This window comes from Dasypus novemcinctus, chromosome 26 (assembly GCF_030445035.2).
Source record: "Dasypus novemcinctus isolate mDasNov1 chromosome 26, mDasNov1.1.hap2, whole genome shotgun sequence".
Taxonomy (NCBI): Eukaryota; Metazoa; Chordata; class Mammalia; order Cingulata; family Dasypodidae; genus Dasypus; species Dasypus novemcinctus.
The window spans coordinates 42,345,017-42,360,331 of record NC_080698.1 but is presented as its reverse complement, the minus strand read 5'-3'; the positions used below and the strand labels follow the sequence as shown (position 1 = coordinate 42,360,331).

Here is a 15,315-nt window from a genome sequence, read left to right as displayed (position 1 = left end):
GCCCAGACTACAGACACCAAGAAGTAGTCTGAATTCTTGAGCACTGGACAAGGATAGCATAAAGATCAGCAATGAAACGGGCACAATAAGCAAAGGAGCTTCAGCTCACTGAGGGTTATGATGTGCCAGCCCCTGTGCGAAGGACTGGACGTGAGTTTTCTCATCTCGTCTCCACAGCAACTCTCCAGCCTGGGTCATAGAACTATCTTCCCTTTTATGGGCAAGGAAAGCGTGGCTTCCAGAGTTCCCACGGCTGTCCCCGGTGACCCAGCTGAAGGGGGCCGAGCCGAGGACCTGCGCTCAGGTCCGTGGGCTCCCAGGCCAGAGCTCTCGACCACGCTCTGGAAACAGCCTCCCAGGAGGGAAAACGGGGCGAGAGTGGCTTCCAACTGGATGCCTGTGCCGGAAGCAGAGGGCAGGACGCCACTTTCTCCGCTCAGTCCTCCCCCTTTCTCCCAGTCAGAGGCCTGAAGTGAACGTTCTCCTTACACTCCTGATGTCTGGACTCTAGAAGGAAGCTCAAGAGAGCCCACCTTCTGCTCTGCCACCAACGCTGCCCCAGCGCCAACCGGGGTCACGGTCAGGGGAGTGCTGGCACCCGACTCACCAGCTCCTTTGGCCTCATGTTATAAAGAATCCTCTCCGCATTCTCACTGTCGTGCCTGCTTTCCATGATGGCCAGGAGCAACTTGGAAGCATTGTTCTGGATGGAGAAACAGGAGGAGGTAGGAGTGTAGAGGAGCAGCTGGGGGAGGCAGGCCTGGGGCACGAGGCCAGTTCACCCCCATGCTGCATCCTGGCTAGACACACAGACATTTCAGCCCATGGGGGGGCCGGGGGTCAAGTACACCCCAAATCATCTTTGCCAAACAGACCCTCTGCCAGTTCAGACCCCAGCAACACATTTGCTGAGCCCGACTTCGGTTAAACAGACACATATTGGTTTGGGCATAATTTCTCCCTCAGGTTCCCTGGTACAAGTCCTAGCAGAAAAAGGAAACCTCAGCATGGGTGCTTGTGGGCATGCTGCCACCCTCAGGATGAGACTGGTCAAGAGGAGCCTGCTGCATCCACCTCGGATGCCAGGGGGTGGGTGTGGTAATCAAACGCTGATTCACCTTTGCAGGTCAGAGAAGGCAGGCAATTATGGCAACTCCTTCCTGTCTGCAAACATTTCTACCATCTCCTGTAACCCCCGGTGTGATAACAAGTGTACGGCTGCGACCCGCTAAAAAAAGTAACCCCAAGGAGTGCCATATGGGTGTCAAGGCACAATTTCCCATTACATTAAAATTTTCATGTGCCTGCAACCCTGCATTTCTTTGGGCTTGATTTCATTTTAGGTCCTGAGCCTATGATATTTGCATGCTTTCCTTGTTTGCAGGAGTCGAAAATGGTTGTTGTTTGGAGGGGTATATTCTTTTCCTCCCCAAGCATGGGTCAGAGCAGTTTAATGAGGTTTGCTTTGCCAGCAATTGGTGGCCTTTTCCTGGGCAGAGCTTTCTGTAGGAATTCGCAGCTGGTAACCTTAGCTGGAAAAGTCACAGAAATGCTGACCAGGAGGACATGGAATTCTCCGTTTATTTCAGCCTTTCATAGTAGTACACATTCTGATAAATCGTAGCAAGCAGGTACATAAGGAGGAATGACCTGCCAAAGTCAGTTCCAAAACATTTGTCAAATGGAGTTTTAAAAAAAGAAGATTCAATTTAAACCACATATCCAAATGATTAGTCTGAATTCTCAACTGTGATAACTAAAGGAAAAACATAAACAACACAGTGCAATTCCTGTGGGCTTGTGACAACACCCTCCCTAATCTCCCTTCTTGTCTTCCCCGGACACCCTTTGTGCTATTTCATCGCAAGGATAAAAAGCGCTCACTGTTGCGTTTGGGTATAAGAGGACGAGTCTCAACCTGCCTCGCCATGGGAACAGTTCAATAAGAATGTACTCCGTGAGACTGAAATGTTTCAAAATACAGCTCAGCCATCAGGGCAGGGTGCAAGTTCAAGCCTCAGAATTGAATCTTTGAGACACCCAAATAGGGGTGAGGGCTTTTGGACAAGCTAAAGAAATCAACACCAGGAACAGTCTAGCAGCTTCTCAATGTCCGAGGGACAGTGGTGCCTCAACGTCAGTCATCTGTAGTCGACCCTTTGTGTGCAATTCGAGGCAGCTCCTCAGAGGCCTTGTAGGCACGTCCTTGGCCAGTGCAACTTCCCTTGTTATAAACCAACATTTATTAAATACCTTCTGCTAACTCACAGAGGGACAGAAAAAGGTATTTCCCTGATAAAGTAACAATTGACTTTTTTAGGACTATCTAGGACAGGCTAAAGTTAGTTGTCCTATTCCTCAAATGGCCCCTTTTCCTCAGAGGGGGGAGCAATCAGAAAACAGAGAGGGAACGGAGTTTCTGTTATTTCTCCGCCTGTGGCTTTCAGAACCACCGCTTTTTGTTCTTGGATGCTGTGTGAACTGGTGCCTCAGCTGTGAGTGCCAAGTCCTCGTTCCATGTTACCCAGCAGTGGAAAGCCGGTGTCCTGTCATAAGACCCTATTTGGAAGAAGACTGACATTCTGCATTTTGCTCAGGACTCTTAACTTGGATCATTCTTAGTTGAAAAGAACTGTCTTTAATATCTGGTTTCAAGACACTGACCATGTCACATGCTGAGGCAAAATACAAAAGTGACTGTCTCCAAACACTACTGTATTTGCTTTCAATTCCGACTTGCCTTCAGTTCTAATACGAGGTCCATCCTCTTCTTTCCCAAAGGATTGATGTCATTAAGGATCAGGGCTGTGATGATGTCGATGCCATTGGACTCATGGGTGGCTATGCAGTTCTGAGAAGACAGACACACAGACATTTATACATTTGCTGGTCATAAATCAGACATCCAAAGCCAACAGGCCGAACTGCTATTTCAACACAATGCTTGCCATTCCCAGTAATGTCTCTAGGGGAGAGCTGCAAATTTTCCGTGAGAAAGTGGTAAAAATAAAAGACAGATGAAAATCTCTAGTTTCAGAATTAACAGTAAACAGTAGGAAAGTCCCCATGCACCGTAACTGATAAAATGCTTGTGTCTAATCCAAATAGTGAAGTGCAGTCTGCTTTTGTTCTTAGGGGAAAATAGAGGGTATGACTGGTATTGTTCTGAGCCCTGTTTTCCCCTTTAAAGGTGTGTTCCATTCTTTGTACATCACTCGTTTCTCTTATTTCATATTTCTGCTTCAGGTTTAAAGCTTGGAAAGGAAGTTTCCTGTTCAATTTACACAATACCAAAATTAATCATCTGCCCCCAGGGAAGATCCCCATTGGCAGCAGAGCCCATGCCATTCTGTTCCCTTCAACAGACCTGTTTGGCAGAAAAGCAGACTTGAGGTTGTAATGAAATCCACTCACTCAGATGTCAGATAAGGCCCTTTTCCCTAAGCCTGTCGTATTTTTTGTTCCTTTTCATTTTAACTAGGACTACACCATCTGTCTCAAAAGACCAGGAAACAAAAGCAGAGCTACCAAAACGCTATCCTTACATTCACAGAGAACTAAAACCAGGTTTCTAATACATGGTGAGTTCTCTCTCTTGGAAACCTTCTCCCCTACGTGCAGGTCCTGCCTGGCTCTCCACATAACCCAGCATCGCAACCTTTCCCTGGTCACTGACTTTAGAACTGGCCATTCTAGATCTTGGCCTATTCCCTCCAGCTAAGATAGAACTATCACTCAAAAGTTAAAAATCATACTCATCCTACTTCCAATGCTAAAATTCACAAAATCTGTAAGATGCTCTGTAGAAACAATGATTCTACTCAAGAAAAGAAACTACCAGGCTCCACACCAAAAATAGACTTCGGAAGAGGCCAAAGTCACAAACGGTTTTCCTTTCACTGCATGTCCATGGCGTTAACTTTGAACTACACATAGTCACATGTTTCCTTCAAGCTGTCCCATGTTTTCATTTTTTCATGTTCTCATGTGCACTAATGTTACTTGTAAGCTGTCTCATGTGTATGAAATTTTTTCCCTTTAGGTAGAGACCCCTTTCTATCAAGTAGCCATTTTTGGAGTCTCTTCTAGCATTTAAAATGGAACACAGTCTATGGTTATAATTTAACTTCCACTTTATTCTCTATCCCTAAAAGTCAAGTTTGAGTTAGACGTTCAAACCCAACCAAATCAAACAAGGAAACCAGAGAGGGCCCCTCCAATGCTGGCCACTAGGCAAAGGCCCAAAGCATAAAAGAGGACAATGGCACTTTCTCAACTGCAGAAAAAAAGCCCCAATTCCTTTCCTCTCCATGCCTGCAAGCAAATATCCATGTGACTATGTGCTCTAGTTTCTGTCAACATTTCCAAAATTACACAATTTTTATTTCTGTCCTAAAATGCCAGTGGAATTACCTGGTTCTCATGGCAAGGTCCTTGACAGTATTCGGTCAGACTTTCCAGGGTTTGGTTGATAAGTGCCACATTCTTTTCATTGATATACAGTCCGAGGAGACCAAGGCCTCCGGTTGTGCTTCCACAAATACAGTCCAGAAACTGCAGCGTCTCACATACCAAATTGTAGTTGGTCTTGTTATTCTGGCAACGGAGGAAGTTCTGTATCGGGCAGTCCCAGGTTGGGGGAACAAAGACAGAGAAAAGAGGGAAAAAGTCATTCATTCTGCCATTTGTATAGTCTCCAGGTTGGTGGCCTGGACTGGTCAATAATTATGCAGAGACATGCAGGGTTGGACAGAAGTGTCATTGCGGTCCCTGGTGAGCGGTCAGCCTGTGGACTCAGCCTCCGGCAACGGCCGCCACGCTGTGCTTTTGTGCGGGATGTAGGGGAGGAGGGCTCTTCTTTGAGAGCTCATGATAGACTCCTCTATGCCTTTTCTAATTCTCGTTTCTCCATTCACTCTTTACCCCTCTCCCTTCTCCCGCCACCCACTGACAACTGATGTTAAGTTCAGAAGTATTTCACCTTGCCAAGGGCAGTGGATAAGTTCAAAGGCTGACGGTGTAGCAGGGGTGCTGACCAGCGGGGGTCTAGCACCAGGGGCTGCTCACCAGAGCGAGGTGCTGCGGGCTGCACCAGCCCCGTGCCAGGCAGCAACCTGTGTTTGCCCGTCTTGCCGTTGGCATTACAGAAGGCACCCGGGTGCATGCGTGTATGCTTGAGTGCGTGGGCACTTGTATGTACCCTCCAGGTGGTGTCTACTGTAAGAGACAAAGAGCAAAGTCCTTCCCAACAGCAGAAAGAAAGCTGCTTCCAACCACCTCATAAAGCCAAGTTTACTGAGATGAAGCGATTTTTGTCAGAGACTAGAGTAACCATTTCTAAAAAGCAAAATCTATAAATATCCTTTTCTTCATAATTATAAAAGTTAGACATGCTTACTATAGAAACATTGGTATTACAAAAAGAAATCATCAAAAGATAAAACGGACAATAACCTTTGACCTCGTATTTCTACTTCTATGAAATACGTCTACTATGGTGTATGTGCAAGGATGTTCATGATAGCATTGTTTGTAACAGTGGGAATTGGAAGCAACCTAAGATGCCCATCACCCAGGGAGTAGTTATATAAATTATAATAGATCAATATCATTTGATATTGTGAAATTAGAAACAATGAGGTAGGATCCATATGTGCCAATAAGGAAAGATCACTAAGACAGAGTGTTACGTTCAAAATAAAGAAAAAAGCCAGTAGCAGATTAAAATGTATCAAATGCTCCCATCCAGATACAAAGAAAAAAGTCTGCAAGGATAGAGTTCAAACCAAGGACAGTTTTCTATGGGTAGAGAGATAGGAATGGGAAGAAGGATAATTATTTTTAACTCTAAATACTTATTTTCTTTTGAACCTTTATAGAAAGAATATGCTTATGTATTACATATATAATTAGGACATTTGTAAATGCACAGATTAAAAGCTGGTAACGAAACCTAGTCACTAACTTTCATGTTCAACTCGTCATGAAATTAACGACCTCTCCCCCAACTTCACCTGAGCCCCTTACACTGAGGCTTCCTAATGTAATTGTTTCAGTCCTGTGTGAAGTGCTGGAGGACAAGTGACTTGGGTCCATGTGAGCTCTGGTAAAGGGTGTGAACGTTTTCTAAAGGTCACTGGAAGCTAAAGGAGGGTTTTGCCACATTACCGTGCTCCAGCTCCTGAGGGCAAGACGCTACCTGTTCCAGGGCCCAGCTGAGCCCCTCGCCACGTTGGGGTGGACAGGGCTTCAGGAAGAGGGCAGGAGCACAGAGGTCCATGACGGAAATGCACACGCAGGCTCTCAAGGCCCCTCTGCCTTGCTTAGACTCCAGCACACCTGCCCACTATGCCCCCTTCTGTGCCCACCAATGCCCCTGCTCCCTACTTGGCAGGAAGGCACGTTCTCACTCCTCTTCAAGCACTCTTCATTCACCTGCCTCCCACGCTTCAGCCATACTATTCCTTTTGACTAGCATGCTCTCCCTGACTCTTCCCTGATTAACGTGTCTTCCTTTGAGAAGTGGTTTAAAACTACTTCTTGCAGGAAGTCCTCCCTGACCCTTTCTCTGCCCCACTCCAAAGAGATCAGAGCACTGAGTGTCATTCTTAGCCATCCTCGCACTTCATGATGAAGTTTATAGAGATGTCTGCCTGCGCCGCCGAAGGCCACGTTAACACAGCTGTGTCATCAGTGGCCTGCGCAGAGCCTGACACATTCCAGGTGCTTTATTAATATTGGTTGAAATAATCTAAATTAAATGGAATGGATGGGGAAAAGGGAACCTGAGAAATCATCGAGGCTGACCAGAAGCATGTTTCAAATTCCCAAGGAGTTGGCTGCCATTTCTTGAAAGCCTCTCCCATCTGTCATGGTTTTTGCAGTGTCTAACCAGAATCTCTCCTTCCTTAACTGAGGACCATTTCTGCTTGTCTTCTCAGAAACAGAGACATGCCACTCTCTAAGAGGCACACACAGTCACCACCTGTGCTCAGGAACTGGACTCCACCTGCAGCACACACCATCCCCACCTGTCTAGACTCAAGGAATCATGTTCTTTCTGCTGTCTTCCTTGGAGGCCCAGATACCAGTCAGGACAGACGGACTAAGGGAACGAGGTCCCTCACAGTTGAAGGCAATCTCCTTAGTTGGCTGCAGATGTAACAGGCAGAGATGAAGTCTGCTCGCACAGACTCCAGGCGACAGAGATTAAGACCTGCATTCATTAACCCAGGCGGAAAAACAAAACCACCTTCTCAGGGAAAGGTTCGACAAGCACACATAAAAATGGTTAAAAAATAGTCCTTCCCATCAAGTCTCTGACTACTGCAAACAAAACTTGCTTAAGGCAGCAACTGCCCGTTTGGCAAAGTCAAGCTTGGTGGCTTTATCTCTACTGAACATTTACCAACAGGGAAGTTAAAGCTATAAATATGACAAGAAACTTTGGGCAAGAGCCCAGGCAGCATTGCTGCAGGAGGCTGGGCCCCTTCTGTCTCTCTCTAAGCTTATCTGTGTTTCTTTACACCAGGCAGGCTCAACTTCTCTCCTCAGCATGAGGATGCCTTCTCCTCTCTCTTGGATCCACAAGGAAACCCTGACCCAATGATCTACAATCTGCTCCTGAACACTGTCAACAGAGTGGCATTCACAGTAGTTTAATCCTGCTTAAAGCCATCATTTTGAGAACCAGTTTCCTCTAGATGCAATTTCATTGAAGGAGGATACCACCTCAGAGAGTCTTATTTAATGGGATTTCTAAAAAGACGGTATTGATCTTCCTCCTTGCAAACCACCCATCTAGATCGTTGGTTTTCCATGGGGGCCGTGTAGAACCCTGTGGGTTCCCCGAATGTCCCCCCACAAGGCTCCTGTAGGGGAGGGAGGGAAGGAAAGCGCTAGTATTCTGCATTCTCTGCTCGAACAAAGCAGCTTTGCTTTCATCTGCTTAACTCAGTACATTTCTGCAAAGGTGTTCAAACAAAGGATTCTATGGCCAAAAGAAAAAAAAGAAAAAAAAAAAGTTTGAAAGCCACTGAATTGTATAATCTTTATGGTACTTCCAACATTTTCAAACTAGGTCTTTTTAAAAATATATACTTAACTCCCCCCCCCCCCCCCCCATAGCACTGATTCTGCAAAGCAGTGATTTGAGAATTGAGTTGGGGGAGAACTCATTCTCATTAAAGGTACTTCTGGCACAGGATTTTTAGGACAGTCATTCTAAGGAGATTTTTGTGAGGAACTCAAGGTACCAAATTAAATTAATGAAGACTTCCAAATAAGAAATGATGAACCTGTGCAATAAAGCCTTACTCTGCTTCCACAGGGTGAAGCTGGACGTGCTGGGGAAGAAGGGAAGGTCAGGGAGAGAGCGAAGGCAGGGCAGGCCCATGAAACAAGAACCAGGCTTGGGAACCAACATTAGTACCGCCCCTCTGACAGTCACCCAGGGATTCTCCTCCGGGTGGCCTCACACTTCTTCAGTTCAGAACTCGGCAGAGATGCCAACTCCTCTGAAAAGCCTCCCTGGACCCTGCAGGCAGGGTTGGGGCCTTGTCTGTAAGCTTCTGTCATTGCAGCACTTACCGCACTGTTCTGTCATCACCAGGTTGCTGAGCGGTTCCTGCCCTAGACTCCTGGCTCTATGAGGGCAGGGGTGAGGTACCCGTCACCACCATGAGGGCTCAGGGATAATGAGTAAATGAGCATACACCTGCACAGGCACCGCTGCAACCCACTTTTCCTTGTTTCCTTGGGAGCCCAAGGTTGGTGGAGAGCAGTTAACACCTGCACAGGGGCTAACACATGGCACTGATCACCAGGCTCAGCCCAGAAATAGCCGCCCCCCCCCCTCCAGCAGGGTGGGGTGACCCATCCACAAAGATGCCGCAAGCAAGCTGCTCGCACTAGCTCTCCTGGTGGCAGGATGGCCTGGCTTTTCACATAGTCACTCATACTCCCTTAGTCCGTCTCCCTTGAAACTAATGTTGAAAACATAAGGTGAAGAGACAGACAAATCAGGGATACAGTCAGCCTTTAGAGAGAGGCACACCAGCCTGCCGAAACCCCAATCGGCTCCTTGACAATGGGGTTGTGAGGGCTGCTGTGCTCTGCTGAGCCAAGCGGCCCAGGCAAAGTGATCTAGGGCCGAGGTGTTCTAAGCCAGGGTGGCAAAGCTTAAGCACTTCCCAGGGGAGTGCGCTAGAGCCAGGGCCCCACACGCCCACACAGACAGGTATCATGCAGGGAATGTCGACAGCTGAACTGGGCTGGGCAGCCACGTGGAGAAAGTGCTCACGCCCTGTCTGAAGGGGCAGCACCGTGGGTTCGGGTCAGCCAATGGGGCTTTATGGGAAATCTCATTATTTTAAAATATGGGCCAGAGTTGTGCCAGATGATGTCAGATGTAGGTGCTTTTTCAAAGTTCTGACTCTTTGGACCAATTTCATTGAAAACAAAAGAGTCGTAGAAAGGTATTAATACTGAAGGTTTTGCTGAGTTCCATTTCATTGTCCTGTCTTACTATTTAACAATATAATTTGTTACTCAACAAATCCGCTCATAGGTCTTAGGGTAGAGCAATTTCCTGTGGCGGCACAGAGCAGAGTGACCTCGGTCATTTTGTGAGTGGCCATCAAGTTCCAGGGTAGATAACGTCAGCCGTGCACAGAGTTAAAGGCTGCAGTGTCTCCTGGCCCGGTCTGGCCCTTTACATACCATCGTGACTCAAATACAAAGAGCAGACATTGCCAACGTGCTGATTTTAGAAGGAAATGTTCTGTCTTGGAGGATCTGTTCATACACACCTTTCTTGTTTGCCCTCACACCACCCAGGCAGAGAGGGCTGGTTTCCCCGTGTCCAAGAGTCAGCAGCAAAAGCAGGCAATGGGCAAGGACCCTGTATCTAGCATGCTTCTCCTAAGCGGTGTCAGGCCTCCCCAGATCTATGCCCAATCAGAAGAAAGAATCAATATCTGGAATCCATCTTTGGTCCTTCCTAAATAGTCTCTGCTGCTGGGAAACCTTTCCAGGAGAAAAATGCCCTCTGTTTGAGCAACGTGATTAAGAGCATGATCTCTGGCCTCAGACTGCCTGGGTTCAAGTCCCCGTGCTGCACTTCCTAGCTGGAGGTCTCTGAGCCTTGGCTTCCTCCTCTGTAATCTGGGACAGTAGTAGTAACACTGAAGAATGTAGGTAACTCCAAGAGCCCTGTTATCCCTGGCCATAGCTACCATCCAACAGAAAAAATGGACAAAGGACTCCTACAATAATGTGTTCAATGAACATTCTCTGAGCCCCTTTTTGTGTAGAACACTGGAAGGCCATGTTATGCATCCAACCAACAGGTATTAGAATTTTCTATGTATCAGATCTTGTAAGTCTAAAATGTTTACTGTATTTAATCATCTCTCCATCCACCCATTTATAAATTTTACCTGAGCACATGTATGCCAAGCAGCAGTACCTTACGTGACGCTCACATACATAGGCATGTACATGCACACAATTAACAAATACATACACCTGCTCTGTAAGCAAGAGAGATGTGCTCCGTGGCCCTGAGACAGATGGAGAACCACATCGGCTGCCCAGATTTCCATGTCTGAGAATCAACGTGGATTTTCCACTAAAGGAAACTGGCTGAAACGAGAGGACTGGAAATGCCAGCGCAGGCTGCAGCAGCCGAGGGGGTCTGGGCCTCTGGGACTCCCGGGCCGCCCGCACCGGCGCTCACCTGCAGGTCTCGGTTATGATTTTCACATAGGAGCTGCAAGAAGCGGAGGATGGGCTGCATGATGGTGATGACCGCGCTCATCTCCAGGTCGTCCTTGGCCTTGTCCGAGGTGGCCTGGGCGCTCTCCCCTGCCTGGTAGTGGTCATCGGGGTCTGCCTCCCTCCGGAAGGTGCTGAAAGCCTTCCGGGTGGCAGTGGACGCCTCCAGGAGCTGATCCCGGACCTCTTCTGTGATTTGGGTCAAGGGTTCTTTGGCTGGAATGCAAACAGAAGACAGAAGATGCTGCTTAATCCCCAGGAGTGCAGCACCCCAAAGAGGACCTTCTGGTATCGGCTCGACAGTCTCTATCTTCTCTGTTCTTAGATGGGATTAAAGTGGAGGCAAGCCCTGCCAGCTTGCTCGTGGCTCAAAGGTTTCATCTATGCTTGCGCTGTGTTTTAGAGGAAAAGCCTGTACCCATCTCTGGCTCTGAGTAGCAGCCATGGAATTACAGTTGGAAGCACCGGTCTCTGCAACCACTGTCTGGGCTTGAATCCTGGCTCCACTGCCTACTGGCCATGAATCCCTGATAAGTCAGTTACTGCTGCTCTGCCCTGGGTTCCTCATCCGTAAAGGAGGGACACCAGTTTTACCCCTTTTACAGGACTGATGAGTTTTAAATGACTTAAAACATGAAAAGAACTTTGAACAGGGCCTGGATCGTAGTAAGCGCTCAGTAAATGTTAGCTATTCTTCTTTCGTCTCTTTATCTCCCTTCCAGACCTGTGGTTCGTAATGGGAGTGATTTGGCCCCCCACCTCTACCCCAGGGACATTTAGCAATAATATCTGAAGACACACTTTATTTTCATGACCGGGAAAGGGGAAGGGCATGCTACTGGCATCCTGTGTACACAGGCCAGGGATGCTGCTAAACATCCTGCAGCTCACAGGACAGCCCCCCGCAGCAAAGAAGTATCCAAGTGGCAGTTGTGCTGCAGTTGAGAAACCTTGTTCTAGACTTAACAAAATGAGGTTCAGAATGGTTAACTTGCCCAAGGCCATTTGATTCCGAAACTTGTGGGATGAAGAGATGATGGATAAAAAGCTTTATAAACTTCCAAATACTTTAGAAAATAAGGGAGAATTAGTTGATAAAGGATTGACACCCACTTTAAGTATATCCGGTTCTCATTATTCACAGTAGTTATGTTCTACCCGAATTAGTGAATACTGAACGACTGCTTGTAGGGGAAATACACGGTTAGCTTCCTGTGCACCTCTGGTCACAGCTGTGAAAGGATTCTAAATTGACTTAGGCTCCCAGCAAAGGAGGTGCATAGGGTGATCAACCTACGCTGGCAGCACAATCAGACTTCAGGACTGCATGGCTTAGAGAAGGAGACTTACAGGAAATAGGACAAAAAAAAAAAAAAGAGGCCTAAGCTCTGACCAATCAGTTTTGGACACATTTCTTTCTGCCTTGATGCTTAAATAAACCAATAGAACAGAACCTGCCTGACAAATGCCCTTCTTCACCCCCACACACCTTTTTTGTTTTTGATTATAAGTTTCCAATGCCCCCCAAAGGGTTTCGAACACCTCCTTTTACTTGATGCTGCCCAAATCAAGAAATGTTATACTGTTAATAAAGTTCTTTTCATTTGCAGTGCAATTCTTTTGACACAACAGTTTCATCAACTCATCAATACACCACCTTGATTTGGGTGTATGTCTGTCAAAAGACACCTTATCGAATACACATTGTTGATTCATTAATATTGGACTCACACCAGCAGCACTATAACTCATGCCTGAACAAAGCTTATCTAACACGTGGATTTTCCCTGTAAGGCACATCACAGCCTCCTTGTGCTCAGGAACATTAGACAGCACTTCAACAGTACACTTGAGGCCATGTGAAACGGTGAAACCTTCAACAAAAAGCAGGAAATGGGAAAAATGTGGCACTAAATATACCATGAAAAGAACACTCGCTACAGCATCGCCTTGCTTGACCTCAGCTGGGAACGTGTGCACTGGTGACTCAAATTGTCACCACTCTGTGCCTGCCTGCAGATGACTGTGAAAGTACCAGGAGTACTGATTTGGGGGTTACAAATAAAATTTTAGTGAGTAGGTAAATTTGCAAATATGGAATCCTCGTATAATGAGGACTGACATTATTTTTGCCAACCTTCCCTCATCTTAAATGACAATGACAAGAAACGAGTATTAATTGATGTCCTGCCAGTAAACCCTTAAGTTTTATCAAGAAGAATGTTTTGTAATTTATTAAATAACAAGATCCCCGAGCAGTAGGACTTCAACATAGGTTACTTAAGAATTAAATATCATATCCAGATGGGTTTTCTTACTCTGAAAGCCCCAGTTCAGGATGCATTTTGGAGTCCAGAATGATAAAACAACAAAACAAAACAAAATAAAAGAACACCAGGAACTCCTCTATTGTTCTCAGCCAAGCCAACCCAAAGAGCAGCATACACAGTAGAAATTTACCTTTCTTGCGTGATGGTGCATCTCTGTCCACCTCATCATCTTTCTTCTTATTTCCCAAATCACTCGTGTTCACTGTTACAGTTGCCTTGATTTCTTGCTGGGCAACCTTCATTCGGTCATAGAAAACCTTGAAGAATTTTTCTGACTTCTTATCTTCTGTCAACCGGCAGAAAAAGGAGTGCTGCCAAGGAGAACCCACAGATTTCAAACACGTGACATATCAGTTATAGCCCACCATTCTGTCATTCAAAACACCAAGACCTAATGGATATTACAGCCAGAAAAAAAGAAGTCTCACAAAGGATCTAAGTTTAGATCAAGGATAAATACCCATTTCACACATTATCATTCTCTAGGTTCTAAGGCTTGAGGTTTTCTAAGCAGAGCCTTTAAAATAAATTGCCATGGGATTTCTTTCCTGGAGCTGTGATACAGGCTCTGGAATTATGCTAGGTGTGTGGGCAGATTTTAGTCAACTAAGAACGACCCTGCGCCCTACCCTACCTCTCCCCACCCCCCAAACACACACAAAAACCTCCATTAACAATGGACACAGAAAATGTATTTTTGGTGATTAATGCAGGGCAGGCCATTTGTTTAAGGACTATTTGTCAGCACCTCCTCTGTGCTCAGCCGAGCTGTAAGGATGAATGAAGCATGCTATCTGCCCCTGGAGAACTCACTCACTGGTTAGGGTGACACGTCTATAAGTAGGAGTAAAATGTGGAAGTAAAAAGTGCTCAGGAAGCTACACACACAATTATAGTATAGAAGTTCAGAGCTGACAAGCATGGCATTCGGTTTGAGTGAGCCCAAAAACTTCATAAAAAGAGGTGGTTTTCAAATCAGGACTTGAGGACAGGTCAGGGTGGGTAGATGAAAGAACTCAACATTTCCAGGTAGCTCGCCTCTTGGATACACACTTGTTTTTGGATCCACCACAAGCAATCGTATACAATGTTGATATAAAAACACAATATGGCATCTCAACTTCATTTATGAGTATTCGCTTTTCACCCCTTTGCAAACACCACACTGTTGTGAATTATTTACATAAAAATACAATACGGTCATTTCCAGAGAAATAAAACAAGGTTCCAGACAATACATTTGCTTCTTCCAATTGGATCTTTTTACCAGTTTCATACCTCACCCATTTGAAAGGATGGTACTTCCCTACCAGAGCCCACCCGGGGCTTGCAATTCCAGAAGGAACTCAAATCTTACCAGCCTCTCAAAAGCCTCCTAAGCCTCCTACCTCCTCCAACTCTCACGCATACACATTCCCCCAATGCCTGATTCAGCAGCCTCCAAAGACCCAGATGCTTCCATCTGCCAACGAGCAGCTTCAGGTACTCGGACCCTTTTGTTAGCCACTGGCCCATATGCTACACCGACACAGCTGTCCCGTTTGCTCACAAAGCACTCCTTGCTTTTGGCCTTTCTTCTCCGCCTCACTGGTCTTTTTAGCTTCTGGTTGTTCCTTACGCATGACACAGAATCCCTCCTTCCTTCTTGTGCTCCCTGGTTCTGTCTTTCCCCTCTAGTCCTTCCGAAATGCTAGAACAAAGCCGCCACCTCCCCTACTCCCACTGCTTAATCTTAGAGTTACGAGTGGCCGAGTCCTCTGAGATTCTCACTCTATGAACCAAGCTCAAGTCTTTAGTGTCTTCCATCGCCTTTTGCCACCTTTCGTTTTCTTTTAGGTTCCTATTATTCCACCTACCCACCCACCCACCATTTACTGTGCCTGTGTCTTGAGCTGGGCACTGCGAGCCATAGGGAATAGGACAGTGAGAATAAAGGGGCCTGGACCCTGCCCCGTGAAAGTGGCAGCCTGGTGAGGAGAAGACACAGTGGTTCAATCGTCGCCCTAATGCCTATTTAAACAGCAACTACAAGAGCCTTTACCTCTAGGCAGCCGACCCAAGAGACTGCTGCTGAAGGGCACACGGCACGTGCTCCCCTGCCATTCCCTATCCTTCCCTGCTTTTCCAGGCTCTCCCCACAGCTGCACCCCCTCATCCTCTGGTCTCACCACTAACATCACTTGCTCAGTGGGGTCTTTTCTCATCATCT

The 15,315-nt window shown here is 46.5% G+C and overlaps 1 protein-coding gene across 1 annotated transcript in view; it reads right to left on the bottom strand.

Annotated features, from left to right (window-relative positions):
* Positions 1-15,315, bottom strand: part of ITPR1 (inositol 1,4,5-trisphosphate receptor type 1) — a 347,955-nt gene that overhangs the window by 64,227 nt on the left and 268,413 nt on the right. The window contains exons 45-49 of the mRNA XM_058288936.2: positions 13,237-13,417; positions 10,739-10,992; positions 4,414-4,614; positions 2,741-2,851; positions 608-703 (exon numbers count right to left, since the gene is read on the bottom strand). Coding sequence (XP_058144919.1) covers positions 608-703; positions 2,741-2,851; positions 4,414-4,614; positions 10,739-10,992; positions 13,237-13,417 — 843 coding nt within the window. The remainder of the gene's footprint in view (positions 1-607; positions 704-2,740; positions 2,852-4,413; positions 4,615-10,738; positions 10,993-13,236; positions 13,418-15,315) is intronic.